The 13,756-nt window shown below is 56.5% G+C and overlaps 2 protein-coding genes across 4 annotated transcripts in view; both read right to left on the bottom strand.

Annotated features, from left to right (window-relative positions):
- LOC127037332 (uncharacterized) overlaps nucleotides 1-13,756 on the bottom strand; it is a 472,273-nt gene that overhangs the window by 277,193 nt on the left and 181,324 nt on the right. The window lies entirely within an intron of this gene.
- The window catches only part of TRIM50 (tripartite motif containing 50), a 75,745-nt gene that overhangs the window by 53,777 nt on the left and 8,212 nt on the right, over nucleotides 1-13,756 (bottom strand). Inside the window, exons 3-7 of one of the 2 annotated variants that reach the window (XR_007770339.1) lie at nucleotides 11,525-11,620; nucleotides 9,896-10,126; nucleotides 9,365-9,387; nucleotides 8,720-8,844; nucleotides 6,405-8,350 (exon numbers count right to left, since the gene is read on the bottom strand). Coding sequence is in view for 1 of the 2 variants with exons in the window: in XM_050928940.1 (XP_050784897.1) it covers nucleotides 7,740-8,350; nucleotides 8,720-8,844; nucleotides 9,365-9,387; nucleotides 9,896-10,126; nucleotides 11,525-11,620 (1,086 nt within the window). In the remaining variant the exon portion in view is untranslated. Of the gene's footprint in view, nucleotides 1-6,344; nucleotides 8,351-8,719; nucleotides 8,845-9,364; nucleotides 9,388-9,895; nucleotides 10,127-11,524; nucleotides 11,621-13,756 lie in introns of those variants that run through there. The other variant, XM_050928940.1, reaches the window with a different exon arrangement.

The raw sequence follows: 13,756 nt of genomic DNA, 5'->3' as shown, positions 1-13,756 counted from the left end.
ACATCTTTATTACGTACTGTCATCCTGACCTGATCTTTAGGAGGGGTCAGCGTCTTCCTGTTAACCTTGGGGAATGGTTTTGTACCATCCTTGATACGGGGATGTTCTGGTACCCCTGGGTATCGGGATGTGTTTGTGTGAGCACTCTGTGACTAGCACTTCTTAGGAATGTGTATTTCTGCAATATCTGCCCTGTTCTTGCCAGAGGCCTCATACCAGGCCTCTGATACAAGGGCTTATGTCTCAGGCTCTCTGACTACTGCATCTGGGATTTAGGCCAAAGCAATCGAGCATGTGAGCCACTGAGTCAGGCTGGCCCTGCTGACCCATGTTCCAGGCCTGCGTGCAGGGCTGGGACTGGGGTTTAAATGGGGACTTGTTCCTTTTCCAGTTCCCCTGCTCTCCGCCTTGGTCAGGTTTGGAATCAAGACTGGCCCATACAGGGAGCTCCCGTTGTCGTGATGCTCTCACTCTTTGCCCTGGCTCTAGTCTCACGGGCTCTGAGGCAGGGTGGAACGTGCCGGCTGGGTCTCAGAGCCCTGTTTACGTTATTGACTCCGCATTGCTGCGTTGATCCCACCGGGGCAGAGTGACCTTTTAGCACCAGGTCTTGCTGCCTTATTGCTGTGGCATTTTGATGCCACTTCCTTCCCACTATGTGATGATGACATCATGTCATCCCCCATGCGGCATCGCGCTGGGCTCGAGGACGTTTCATCTCAGGCCATCACAGCAATAGTTTGATGCTGCCACATGAAGACGTTTTGGGGATCACATTTGTATCACCCTGGGACTGAAGCAGGGGTGCCCCAGCTCTTCCCCATAGAGCTTGTGAGTATAATGCTGACCCGAATCCAGCTGCTGGGCCTGGCCTTTCAGCTCCCCCGTATCTGAAGCCTGAACGTGGCAGCAGCTGCAGGAGCAGCGAAATTTTGGGTTGATCCATCCAGTGGCTATTCTGTACCTGTGTTTGTCAGGAACGAGTCTGGGAGTCAGGAAAGCAGGAAATAAGGGAACTAAAGAATGAGCCACAAGAGGGCACCTGCGAGGCTGGGTCACTGATGCCCCATGAAGGTGAGAGTGCAGGGGTCTTGCTACACCAAAGGGCTGGGGCATGAGGCATCAGCAGGGCTCTGAGGGAAGGATTGGCTCATGCTGCACCCATTAACTCTGAGCTGCGCTGCCAGTATTTGCACTGTTCTTGGGTGGTGATTTGGGTCCATTTTTTCCAGGCTCCTTATGATGAGGGGAGAAACTCAGTTACTCTAGCTCAGCTGTTGGCAGTTCCAGCCCCTGGACCTAAGCGAAATCCCCCTCCCTGCAGAAGCATCAGTGTGATAAGGGGGTGGGGGATACAATCCAGGCAGTCCCCAGGGACGTGGGAAGGGAGGCAGGATTTGCCTGGGGAAGGGGTAGGGGAGGTGGAGAGGGTAGGAACTGGAGTCTACCTGTTTGGGGGTGGGTGCAGAGGATGGGACTTCCTGGGCTAGAAAGAGAGCGTGCTGGAGGGCCTGCTGCTAGGGTCTGGGAGGGGGAGATGGGGAGCTGTGGGGGGCTGATGTTTTGCTGGGGGGAAAGGAAGGGGACTGTTGTGTTGCAGAGGGCATAAGGGGCAGCCTGGCCTCAGCTAGGGGCAGGGGCAGAAGGGGAAGGTCTGGAGGAGACAGGCTTTGCCACCAGGAGAAATTACCTCCCCCCACCCCCTCGCACGTAATTTAGTAGAGCAAAGCCCCCGCTCCCTTGGGAAACATGACAAAGGGGTTGAAGTTAACAAGGTGTCTGCGAATACCCTTGTGAGCATGAAAATGGGTGTGAGCAGGGAGCCCTGCAGTGTGTCCCCAGGGAGAATTGGGAGGGGTGTGTGGGGAGGGAGGCCAAGGGGAGCAGGAAAGGAGAAGCTGCTGGGCGGGCTGGAGCGGCTGGTGGATGGTGGTGGGGTGTGAGTGGGGCAGGGGCACTGGGGAGGGGGAGGGGGAAGGTGCTGGGTGGGCTGGAGCGGCTGGTGGATAGTGGTGGGGTGTGAGTGGGGCAGGGGCACTGGGGAGGGGGAAGGTGCTGGGCGGGCTGGAGCGGCTGGTGGATGGTGGTGGGGTGTGAGTGGGGCAGGGGCACTGGGGAGGGGGAGGGGGAAGGTGCTGGGTGGGCTGGAGCGGCTGGTGGATGGTGGTGGGGTGTGAGTGGGGCGGGGCACTGGGAAGGGGGAAGGTGCTGGGTGGGCTGGAGCGGCTGGTGGATGGTGGTGGGGTGTGAGTGGGGCAGGGGCACTGGGGAGGGGGAAGGTGCTGGGTGAGCTGGAGTGGCTGGTGGCTGGTGGTGGGGTGTGAGTGGGGCAGGGGCACTGGGGAGGGGGAGGGGGAAGGTGCTGGGTGGGCTGGAGCGGCTGGTTGATGGTGGTGGGGTGTGAGTGGGGCAGGGGCACTGGGGAGGGGGAAGGTGCTGGGTGGGCTGGAGCGGCTGGTGGATGGTGGTGGGGTGTGAGTGGGGCAGGGGCACTGGGGAGGGGGAGGGGGAAGGTGCTGGGTGGGCTGGAGCGGCTGGTGGATAGTGGTGGGGTGTGAGTGGGGCAGGGGCACTGGGGAGGGGGAGGGGGAAGGTGCTGGGTGGGCTGGAGCGGCTGGTGGATGGTGGTGGGGTGTGAGTGGGGCAGGGGCACTGGGGAGGGGGAAGGTGCTGGGTGGGCTGGAGCGGCTGGTGGATGGTGGTGGGGTGTGAGTGGGGCAGGGGCACTGGGGAGGGGGAAGGTGCTGGGTGGGCTGGAGCGGCTGGTGGATGGTGGTGGGGTGTGAGTGGGGCAGGGGCACTGGGGAGGGGGAAGGTGCTGGGTGGGCTGGAGCGGCTGGTGGATGGTGGTGGGGTGTGAGTGGGGCAGGGGCACTGGGGAGGGGGAAGGTGCTGGGTGGGCTGGAGCGGCTGGTGGATGGTGGTGGGGTGTGAGTGGGGCAGGGGCACTGGGGAGGGGGAGGGGGAAGGTGCTGGGTGGGCTGGAGCAGCTGGTGGATGGTGGTGGGGTGTGAGTGGGGCAGGGGCACTGGGGAGGGGGAAGGTGCTGGGTGAGCTGGAGTGGCTGGTGGCTGGTGGTGGGGTGTGAGTGGGGCAGGGGCACTGGGGAGGGGGAGGGGGAAGGTGCTGGGTGGGCTGGAGCGGCTGGTTGATGGTGGTGGGGTGTGAGTGGGGCAGGGGCACTGGGGAGGGGGAAGGTGCTGGGTGGGCTGGAGCGGCTGGTGGATGGTGGTGGGGTGTGAGTGGGGCAGGGGCACTGGGGAGGGGGAGGGGGAAGGTGCTGGGTGGGCTGGAGCGGCTGGTGGATAGTGGTGGGGTGTGAGTGGGGCAGGGGCACTGGGGAGGGGGAGGGGGAAGCTGCTGGGTGGGCTGGAGCGGCTGGTGGATGGTGGTGGGGTGTGAGTGGGGCAGGGGCACTGGGGAGGGGGAAGGTGCTGGGTGGGCTGGAGCGGCTGGTGGATAGTGGTGGGGTGTGAGTGGGGCAGGGGCACTGGGGAGGGGGAGGGGGAAGGTGCTGGGTGGGCTGGAGCGGCTGGTGGATGGTGGTGGGTGTGAGTGGGGCAGGGGCACTGGGGAGGGGGAGGGGGAAGGTGCTGGGTGGGCTGGAGCGGCTGGTGGATGGTGGTGGGGTGTGAGTGGGGCAGGGGCACTGGGGAGGGGGAGGGGGAAGGTGCTGGGTGGGCTGGAGCGGCTGGTGGATAGTGGTGGGGTGTGAGTGGGGCAGGGGCACTGGGGAGGGGGAGGGAGAAGGTGCTGGGTGGGCTGGAGTGGCTGGTGGATGGTGGTGGGGTGTGAGTGGGGCAGGGGCACTGCGGAGGGGGAAGGTGCTGGGTGGGCTGGAGCGGCTGGTGGATGGTGGTGGGGTGTGAGTGGGGCAGGGGCACTGCGGAGGGGGAAGGTGCTGGGTGGGCTGGAGCGGCTGGTGGATGGTGGTGGGGTGTGAGTGGGGCAGGGGCACTGGGGAGGGGGAGGGGGAAGGTGCTGGGTGGGCTGGAGCGGCTGGTGGATGGTGGTGGGTGTGAGTGGGGCAGGGGCACTGGGGAGGGGGAAGGTGCTGGGTGGGCTGGAGCGGCTGGTGGATAGTGGTGGGGTGTGAGTGGGGCAGGGGCACTGGGGAGGGGGAGGGGGAAGGTGCTGGGTGGGCTGGAGCAGCTGGTGGATGGTGGTGGGGTGTGAGTGGGGCAGGGGCACTGGGGAGGGGGAGGGGGAAGGTGCTGGGTGGGCTGGAGTGGCTGGTGGATGGTGGTGGGGTGTGAGTGGGGCAGGGGCACTGGGGAGGGGGAGGGGGAAGGTGCTGGGTGGGCTGGAGCAGCTGGTGCATGGTGGTGGGGTGTGAGTGGGGCAGGGGCACTGGGGAGGGGGGCTCACGAGTGGGGAGTGGAAGAGGTAGGGGAGGGGAGAAGGGGAGCAGCAGGGGAGGTGTCAGGGGCTGAGAGAAGCAGGGAATGGGGGAACCGCTGTGTAGGGGCTGGGAGAGATGGGAGGGAATGAGTCCCAGGTTGGGACATTTCAACCCACAAGAAGCTGCCCTGAGCGAATGACAGGAGCCTCCTCCAATGGGAGGCGGGAAAGGAGAGGGAAGCTGTGCTGGGGGGTGTTGCTGTGTGAGGGGTTCACCCCCCCCACACACACAGTGCCCAGAGCCATGGGGTAGGGGGCAGGAAGCTGCAGCCCGGGAGGGGGAAATGGGGTTTTCTAAGCTCCCGGGCAGGGAGGGAGATTAGAGCCTCCTTGGGGCCGTGCCTCTGCCCCCATGCTCAGGGTTGGGGCAGGGGTAGGATCTTGGGAACAGTCACTGCCCTGAGAGGGAAGGGCTGGGTTAGCCAGGACCCCTCCGTGCTGGGCAGACCCAGGTACCCGGGCTGGTGGTTGGATTTGGTACCTTGGGGGGGGGGGGGTTGATATTCCTCAGTTCTGGGCAGGCCTAGGTACCCGGGCTGGTGGTTGGGGTTTGGTACCCGGGGGGGGGGGGGGTTGGTATTCCTCAGTCCTGGGCACGCCCAGGTACCCAGGGTGGTGGTTGGGGTTTGGTACCCGGGGGGAGAGGGGTTGGTATTCCTCAGTCCTGGGCAGGCCCAGGTACCCGGGGTGGTGGTTGGGGTTTGGTACCCGGGGGGGGAGGGGTTGTTATTCCTCTGTGCTGGGCACGCCCAGGTACCCAGGGTGGTGGTTGGGTTTTGGTACCCAGGGGGGTTGTTATTCCTCAGTGCTGGGCATGCCCAGGTACCCTGGAGGAGTGTGTGGAGGTACCCTGCTGCGAACATGCTTCACACACACTAGCGGCCTCAGTTTAGACAGCAGAAGTGGGGGCTAATGCTGCTCCCCAGGAACACCTGAGGGGTGACGATGGCTGTTGGAACAGCAGGCAGAGGCGTCCAAAGACACCTTCGCAAGGACAGATGAGGCATAGGGGACAGAGGGGTTAATTAGTTTCTCTCCAAACACGAATCCCCTTTGGCTCTCCCTCAGCTCTCCAAACAAACTCCCTTGGACAGGACAGCTGTGCTGGGCCGAGTTAACCCACGAACCTGCAAGTCTCAGTCTCAAGGCTGGTCTCTGCCTAGCCCCTCAGCCTCAGCTGGTGGCACACACTGTGTCAGAGAGAATAAACGCTTATAGCTTGGCTATGTCGCAAATGAGAAATCTCATCGTCCTCTGCGAGGATTTGAAGTCCAAATACCAAAAATAGAGAGTGGCACAAGGCCCTGCATGTAGAAAGGATGAGACCAAACTAAGGAAAGGAGATTTGAGGCTTAGTATCACAAAAAGCTTCCTGACAGTGAGCTGTGTCTAGCATTGGACAGCTTCCTCCAGGGATGTTATGGCACCCCCTCATTTACCCATTGATGGTGGGGTAAACGCACTTGTGAATGTTCTGTAAAAGCAATTCCATGTCAGGCCTAGGGCTGGGACTGAAACTCATGACAAGCTTGTTACCATAGAACTCAGAGGGGGCGGACTAGGCTGGGATATTCCCATCACCACCACCTGATTTCTATGACAAATTTCTGACATATTTCATCCTCTGTCTGAGCAGTGCCACACTGCTGATTATGTCCCTCGCTATGCCCTTGCATCTTCCATTTGTCCCACTGATGTTGCATGTTCCCCGAAAAAGCAGCAAAGATCCTGTGGCACCTTATAGACTAACAGAGGTTTAGGAGCATGAGCTTTCGTGGGTGAATCCCCACTTCGTCGGATGCATGTTCCCCGAGTTCCTCTGAAGCTGGGGACCCTGTAGATGACTGTTTCCCCCTTCAGGGACTATATGACAGTGACCACAAGGGACACAAAGGAATTTCTAAATCAATCACCTTTTACTCACAGATAAAGCACTAGGCATCTACAGCTCTATGGAAACTAACAAAAACCTGCAAGCAGAATTTTTTTTCCCCATTTTTCACACCACTCACAGAGCCCTTTGGGTTTTGATCATTCCTTTCAGGGTCCCAGGACCCTCCTTTCCTTCACGCCCCTACCTGCCACCCTGTGTACAGCTTCGCCTTCTGGGCCTGATAGCCTCTCTCAGAAATTGCTGATGGGAGAGGCTTCCTTTTGTCATGTCCCAGTGCCCCCCCATCAGGTGACTCTCTTCAGTGGCTTCGAGTCCCTGTCAGTTGATACATTACTTGATTAGAAGCCCACTTGGAAGCTCTGGTTCCCCTAGGAAGTAGGCCGCTCGCTGTCCTAGGATGCTTCCATTTGATGGGAGAACCACTAGGTAAACCACTCTTGTTGCTCTGTGTTAGCCATGTGCTAACACTTCCAGGAATCCCACTCCAAGATGCAGATAAAAAGACAACACTGAAGATACAGTGCAGTTTCCACTCAACATGGCATTCATCAAATGGTGTTTGTAGTTTGATTTAGACATGTACAGACTTAACTAATCCATCACATTATGTTCACTCCCTGCAGACACGGGGTAGGGGGGATCTGCCCCACTGTGGATTTCTGATGTTTGGGGAAAGCCTCCCTAGCAAGGGCACATAGGCAACCCATACTAATGCTGGGTGGCTGTTTAATTCCAGCCAGCTGCTAAACGGTGTGCAGTGATGCCCCACGCCAGGTCACCTGGGGTGGAAGGAACTCTGGACTCTTGATTTGAAAGCATGAGCTAACGGGCGCCAGAGTTGAGTAGTGGACTTGGGAGATCCTAGGGGCTATACAAGGACATACACATGTGGGCCTTGGTACACTGTGTTAAGGGGAACTGTCGGGTTGGGGAGGGAGAACAGGTTTGTTTAAGGAGCAGTTGATATTCCATGCAAAGCTCTGACCACTGACTGAGACAATTGTGTCTTGGCTGGTTGGATTCTGTCTTCATCCTCTCTGATTCCGCATAGCTGGGGCCATGTGCATGGGGGCAGGCTACTTCTCTCTCTGCCTGCTGCTCCGACATGATCCTCAGCCTGAGACGCAGTCCTCAGTCCGCAGCAGTCATTATGGTGCGTCACACAGGAGTCTGGGTGGAGAACAGGCGGCAGAGACAGGTTGAACACGGTAGTGGGGATGGGTCCAAATGGCAGCAATCGGGTCCAAGTTCCCCCGAGAGTGGGGATGGGGGGCTGATTTGGTTCATGCCCATCTCTGCTCTTAAGGGATAAAGATCCTGTTTCCCCAACCCCAAGGCTTGACTGGCAGAGACCAACACCAGCTATAAGCCCTCCCCAGGTGGGCTTCAGAGAGCTCTGACCATCCCCAAACAGTGGGTAGGGTGAGGGGCTCTGGGTGGAGATCTATAGCTTTGTGGGCTCCGGTGGGTCCAGGCTGCTGTCGGGAGCTTGTGTGTGTCGAATCATGGCAGGCGTGGGCAACACGATGGGCAGAGCGTTGGTGCCCCGCTCATGCCAGCACATGTCTATGATGGGGTAGAGCTTGCCCTGAAACTCCGCCTGGAAGGTGTAGATGGGGACGAGCTCGTCGGGGCTGTCGGCGTTGTAGAAGGTCAGCTCGCCCTTCTCGTAGTGCAGGTAGACGCCGATGCGCTGGGGCCGGGCCGTGAGTGGCAGTGTGGTGCGGGGGTTGTTGAAGGCCTCGTAGATCTTTCCTTCCTTCAGGCCGATGAGCCACACGCCATGCTCGGGAGACTTGTTCAGCTTGCCCTTGCGGCTAGCTGTGCCCTTGATGATGCCCAGGCGCCAGTGGCTCTTGGTGCCTACGATCACCTCCCAGTAGTGCTTGCCCCAGGAGAAGCCCTTGTTGGCGAGGATGCAGTTGCTGGCGTCAAAGCGCTCAGGAAAGCTGCCCCGGCGCTGATAGAGGAGCCTGCTCTGCACCACGGTGTTGTCCTTGGTCAGCTCTAGCAGAGGGTGTCCTGTCACCGGGTCCAGCTTCAGTGTCTCTGGGGCTAAGGAAACACGTGGCAATCAGAAGAACTACAGGACGGGAGACCCAAGTGGCTGGGCCCAGCTGAACCCTGAGCAGCTGTGTGGGTTGGACCAGGACCAGGAGAGCCCTGAACACAGACGCAGGCCTGGCCAGGTGCAAGGAACCCTGGGAGAGCCCCGAGCAGCCTAATGGGCCGGACCCAGTAGAGCTGGTCTTGTCCACAGGCAGCACCCCAGCTAGACTCTTGCATAGCCAGGAGAGTGACTCATGCAAAGCTTCGCGTGGCACATGCCTGAGCAGCCCCGCGTGTGTCGGACAGTGCAGTGCATGCCAGAGGGAGCGAGTGCACGTGACTGCTGCAGGGGACTTACTGTGGGCGGTGCAGTACCTGGCAGGACTCTGCGGAGCAGACGTTTCCATACTGTCATCTTGATGTCATCTTGGTGGAAACCTGGCTTAAAGGAGATGGCACTGAAGGTCCCTTCAGCTGGGTGCTGGGGGAGAAACTCTGACCTGCAGGGAAAGACACCCCCATGCAGTGGGGTTTAGTGAGAACATTCACAGGCCCTGCTTCTCTTCCCATTGCACACTACTGGCAGAACTCAGAGTCTCCCTGGCTGCACTAGCCTCCATCTGTGAGCTGGACGCCGGGCATTGGGTGCTTGGCACCCCCAGGGCATGGGCAGTAAGCCGTGCCAGGTGGAGGGGGTGTGGGCACTACGTCACTCCTCTCTAGGAAAGTGGAAACCCTGGGAGCAGAAAGCCTGGTGCCTCACTGCCAGGCTGCTCCCAGCAACACTGGAGATGCTGCCACACCACTGGCATGGAGAAGGGGTGCAAAACGCAGCTGGCATGGGCACAGCCCTTGCTCACCACTAGAGTTGGGGCCAACCCCTCAGTGCCTCCTGCTACCCCCATGAAAGAGCCCTCGCCATCACCACTCCTAGGAAACATTTCCCCTTCGTGGGTTCTAGCCATCCTGGCTGCTCAGTAACTCAAAGGAGGGTCCCAGGGGCGGAAGGTAAGTGCTCACCTGGAGGGGAATGAGCCATAGTTCTGTAAAACACAACACACACAAAGGCAGAGTTAGCGCTGACAGCCTCAGCCCCGGGGAACGCTGCAAAGGATTCCTGGCCAGCACTCTCACCCACTCTCCAACTGCCCCTGGCACTGCCACCGCCGCTTCCCGTCCATGCAGGGAGAGTCAATGTAAGCCACACAGACTGGGAGTAGGGGGTCTCTGGCAGCCAGGATGGGGCTGAGGAACACAGGGATAGGAGGAATCAACTGCCAGGTGGAGAGAGGCTGGAGAGAGTGCAACAGAACCATAGTTTGTCAAGGCTACTCCGCCATGGGCAGGCATGGCGCAGTGCCCGTTTCTTGGCTCTCCAGGGTGGCTGCATGGAGGTACCTGGCTCTCTCCTCTCCTGGGGGAGATCTAGCTGGCTGCTCTTCCCACAGAGTGCATGGGGTGCATCTAGCTGTTTCCCAGGTTGCCTTGCAGGATATAGGGCAGTCTCCTCTCCAGAGTTCCCATGGTCATTCCCCTGGCAGACAGACTCACCCGGATGAAATCCAGCTGAGTTTCATTGTTGAGTTTCTCCAGCGAGCTCTCCATCTCCTGCAGCTTGTGCAGGGCGTCTGATGTCTGTGTGACCTGGAACTCAATGGAGGCAATGAGGTGGCCAGCCTTCCTCTCAATGCTCCCCAGGAAGCTGGCCTTCTCCTCGTCAATGTATCGGTGCAGCTCCTGGAACTCTTTCCGGATCACCCACTTGAAGACGTCCGACTCATTCTGCAGGAGGAACAGCATGTTCTAGGAGCCAGAGGAAAATACCAGGACAAGGCGTGGGGTGGCCTTGCCCTCTCCCTGCTTAGCACAACTCAGTCATTCCACTGGCTTCCAGGGTGCTATGCCTGGTGCAGACCGTGGGCCAACTGCAGCCCACCTGCCTTCTGCAGCAGGGCACACACCCTCCAGAATAGCCCAGTGGTTAGATATCTCACCTGCACGTGGGAAATCCAGGCGAATGGCTATTGGCTATTCTGGGGTCAGTGGATCTCTCTTTTTTCGTGACATTTTTTGAAAGTTCCTTGCCTTGGTTTTGTCCCGAAACAGAATGAAACCAAACGCAGAAACTGCCATTTATTTTTTCACAAAATGGAGCTCTTGTTTTGTGGCCACTCCGACTGCTTAGCACATGGAAATCTGCCCAAAGCTGAGTTCCCCTGGCAGGGCAAACATGCCCGGAAGCTATCAGTATTGATCTTGTTGGAGAGCTAGTTCGGGCCAGGATATTTTACACTGGTTATCTCACTTTCAAGGACACTGGGTCAAACCAGCTCTGGACAATGAATTGCCCAGCCTGTCTGTACGCCTGCCAGGAGGTTCAGAGCCACAAAAGGTGGCCCCTTCACCCCTTTGAAAAGCAGGGCTATTTTTAGTCCACACTTTGTGAAGAACAACATCCCCCCCCTCCTCTGCTAGCAACAGAAAGCAAGCATAAAACTGTAGGGTTGGAAGGGATCTCAGGAGGTCATCTGCTCCTTCCCCCTGGCTGGGGCAGGCCCAGGCAACCCTAGCCCAGCCCTGGGAAGCAAGACCCTTATTCACTTGCCTCTCGCCCAGCAGGCAGAGGACATGGGACCAAGCAGCTCTGGCATAGTGTGGATTGGTAGGCTGGGACTCTACGAGGGAGGGGGGAATCGCTCCCGGTGTGGGGCACAGGGCACTCTGGGGTTTGATTGTTATTGTTGTTATTATTTAACACTGATATGGCTGGAGAGTCTAATGGCCAATCAGGTCAGGGGCCACCGCGCAGGTTGCTGTACAAACAGATAGCAGTGAAGTGTCAGAGGGGTAGCCCATTTCCTCAGACACATGTTTCATGGGCATTCACCCATGAAAGCTCATGCTCCAATACATCTGTTAGTCTTTAAGGTGCCACAGGACTCTGTCGCTTTTTACAGATAGCAGTGACAGTCCCTGCCCTGAGGCGCTTACAGGCTAAAACTAGACATTACAGGGGGATGAGAAACAAGCTGGCCGGGGTGGGAAAGACAGGGTAAGACAACGAATAGGATGGGTGCAATCCTTAGTCAATTGGGAGCAGTAATCAAACTGGGGCTGCTCCCGGGGTGGCACCCAGGAGATTCCCAGGCACGGGCTCCTCTCACAGCTCCCTGCACTCACTGCAATCCGGGTTTTATTGTTAACCAGCTTGCTGATGTGCTCATCCAGATTCCTCTTGTGTTGCTGGACCTCTGTTATTAGCACTGAAAGCTCCTCCTGCGAAGGCAGAACATACTTCTGTTAGACTGGAGTCTCTATAGCACCCAAGGGAGTAGCCAGGTTGCAGTCACTTGACAGGGGTTTGGCTCTGGGCCCCACACACCCGCATCTGTGCAGGCCAGCCTGGCCTGAAGGGAACCAGCTCTCCTGGGGTCAGTTATGCTTCATGTTCCCTTGATCACTGGCTTCCCCCCATGGAATACAGGGCACAGTGAGACCATGTTCTCCTAGGCTCCATGGGAAATTCATTTATCATTCTTTTTCCATCTTGCCTGAGCTCACCTCTAGGCCTCTTTAATGTTGTGTTACCTCGATATTGTTAACCCTAGCCGCTGGGCCAAATTCAGAACTGGGCAGTTATGTTCTGCCAATCTAAGATTCTCCCTGTGGGCTCATTTGACATCTAAATTGCTATGCACTGTGAAACAGTTGCTGAATTCCACCCTAGAGGTGGCTGCATTTGAGTGGTGAGTACACTGGTGTTGTACAGCAAATGCAAAAAGTACAGAACTCTTGCAAGGTTCAGTTTGCACAAGCACTCGATGAGTCTGGAAATGCAAAAGTTTAGGTTCTAAGGGCTACATTCATTGGGCTATTTAGCATGTCTGTACACTAATGTGAGGAGCCTGTGTAACAAAATGGAGGAACTAGAGCTACTGGTGCAGGAAGTGAAACCGGATATTATAGGGATATCAGAAACATGGTGGAATAGGAGTCATGACTGGAGTACAGGTATTGAAGGCTATGTGCTGTTTAGGAAAGACAGAAATAAAGGCAAAGGTGGTGGAGTAGCATTGTATATCAATGATGAGGTTAACTGTAAAGAAATAAGTGATGGAATGGAAAAGACAGAGTCTGTCTGGGCAAAAATCACACTGGGAAAGAAAGCTACTAGAGCCTCCTCTGAGATAGTGCTTGGGGTGTGCTACAGACCACTGGGATGTGATTTGGATATGGAGAGAGACCTCTAAAGTTTTTAATGAAGTAAACACTAATGGGAATTGTGTGATCACGGGAGACTTTAACTTCCCAGATATAGACTGGAGGACAAGTGCTAGTAACAATATTAGGGCTCAGATTTTTCTGGATGTGATAGCTGATGGATTTCTTCACCAAGTAGTTGAAGAACCAACAAGAGGGGATGCCATTTTAGATTTGGTTTTGGTGAGTAGTGAGGACCTCATAGAAGAAATGGTTGTAGGGGACAACCTTGGTTCGAGTGATCATGAGCTAATTCAGTTCAAACTAGATGGAAGGATAAACAAAAATAGATCTGGGACTAGGGTTCCTGATTTCAAAAGGGCTAACTTTAAAGAATTAAGGAAATTAGTTAGGGAAGTGGATTGGACTGAAGAACTTGTGGATCTAAAGGCAGAGGAGGCCTGGAATTACTTCAAGTCAAAGCTGCAGAAACTATCAGAAGCCTGCATCCCAAGAAAGGGGAAAAAAATCATAGGCAGGAGTTGTAGACCAAGCTGGATGAGCAAGCATCTCAGAGAGGTGATTGAGAAAAAGCAGAAAGCCTACAAGGAGTGGAAGATGGGCGGGATTAGCAACGAAAGCTACCTTATTGGGGTCAGAACATGTAGGGATGAAGTGAGAAAGGCTAAAAGCCATGTAGAGTTGGACCTTGCAAAGGGAATTAAAACCAATAGCAAAAGGTTCTCTAGCCATATAAATAAGAAGAAAACAAAGAAAGAAGAAGTGGGACCGCTAAACACTGAGGATGGAGTGGAGGTTAAGGATAACCTAGGCATGGCCCTATATCTAAATAAATACTTTCCCTCAGTCTTTAATGAGGCTAATGAGGAACTTAGGGATAATGGCAGGATGACAAATGGGAATGAGGATATGGAGGTAGATATTACCACATCTGAGGTAGAAGCCAAACTCAAACAGCTTAATGGGACTAAATCGGAGGGCCCAGATAATCTTCATCCAAGAATATTAAAGGAACTGGCACATGAAATTGCAAACCCATTGGCAAGAATTTTTAATGAATCAGTAAACTCAGCGGTTGTACCATACGACTGGAGAATTGCTAACATATTTCCTATTTTTAAGAAAGGAGAAAAACGTGATCCGAGTAACTATAGGCCTGTTAGTTTGACATCTGTAGTATGTGAGGTCTTG

The sequence above is a fragment of the Gopherus flavomarginatus genome, chromosome 19 (genome assembly GCF_025201925.1).
Source record: "Gopherus flavomarginatus isolate rGopFla2 chromosome 19, rGopFla2.mat.asm, whole genome shotgun sequence".
NCBI classification, from domain to species: domain Eukaryota; kingdom Metazoa; phylum Chordata; order Testudines; family Testudinidae; genus Gopherus; species Gopherus flavomarginatus.
This window is presented reverse-complemented; position numbering and strand designations above follow the sequence as displayed.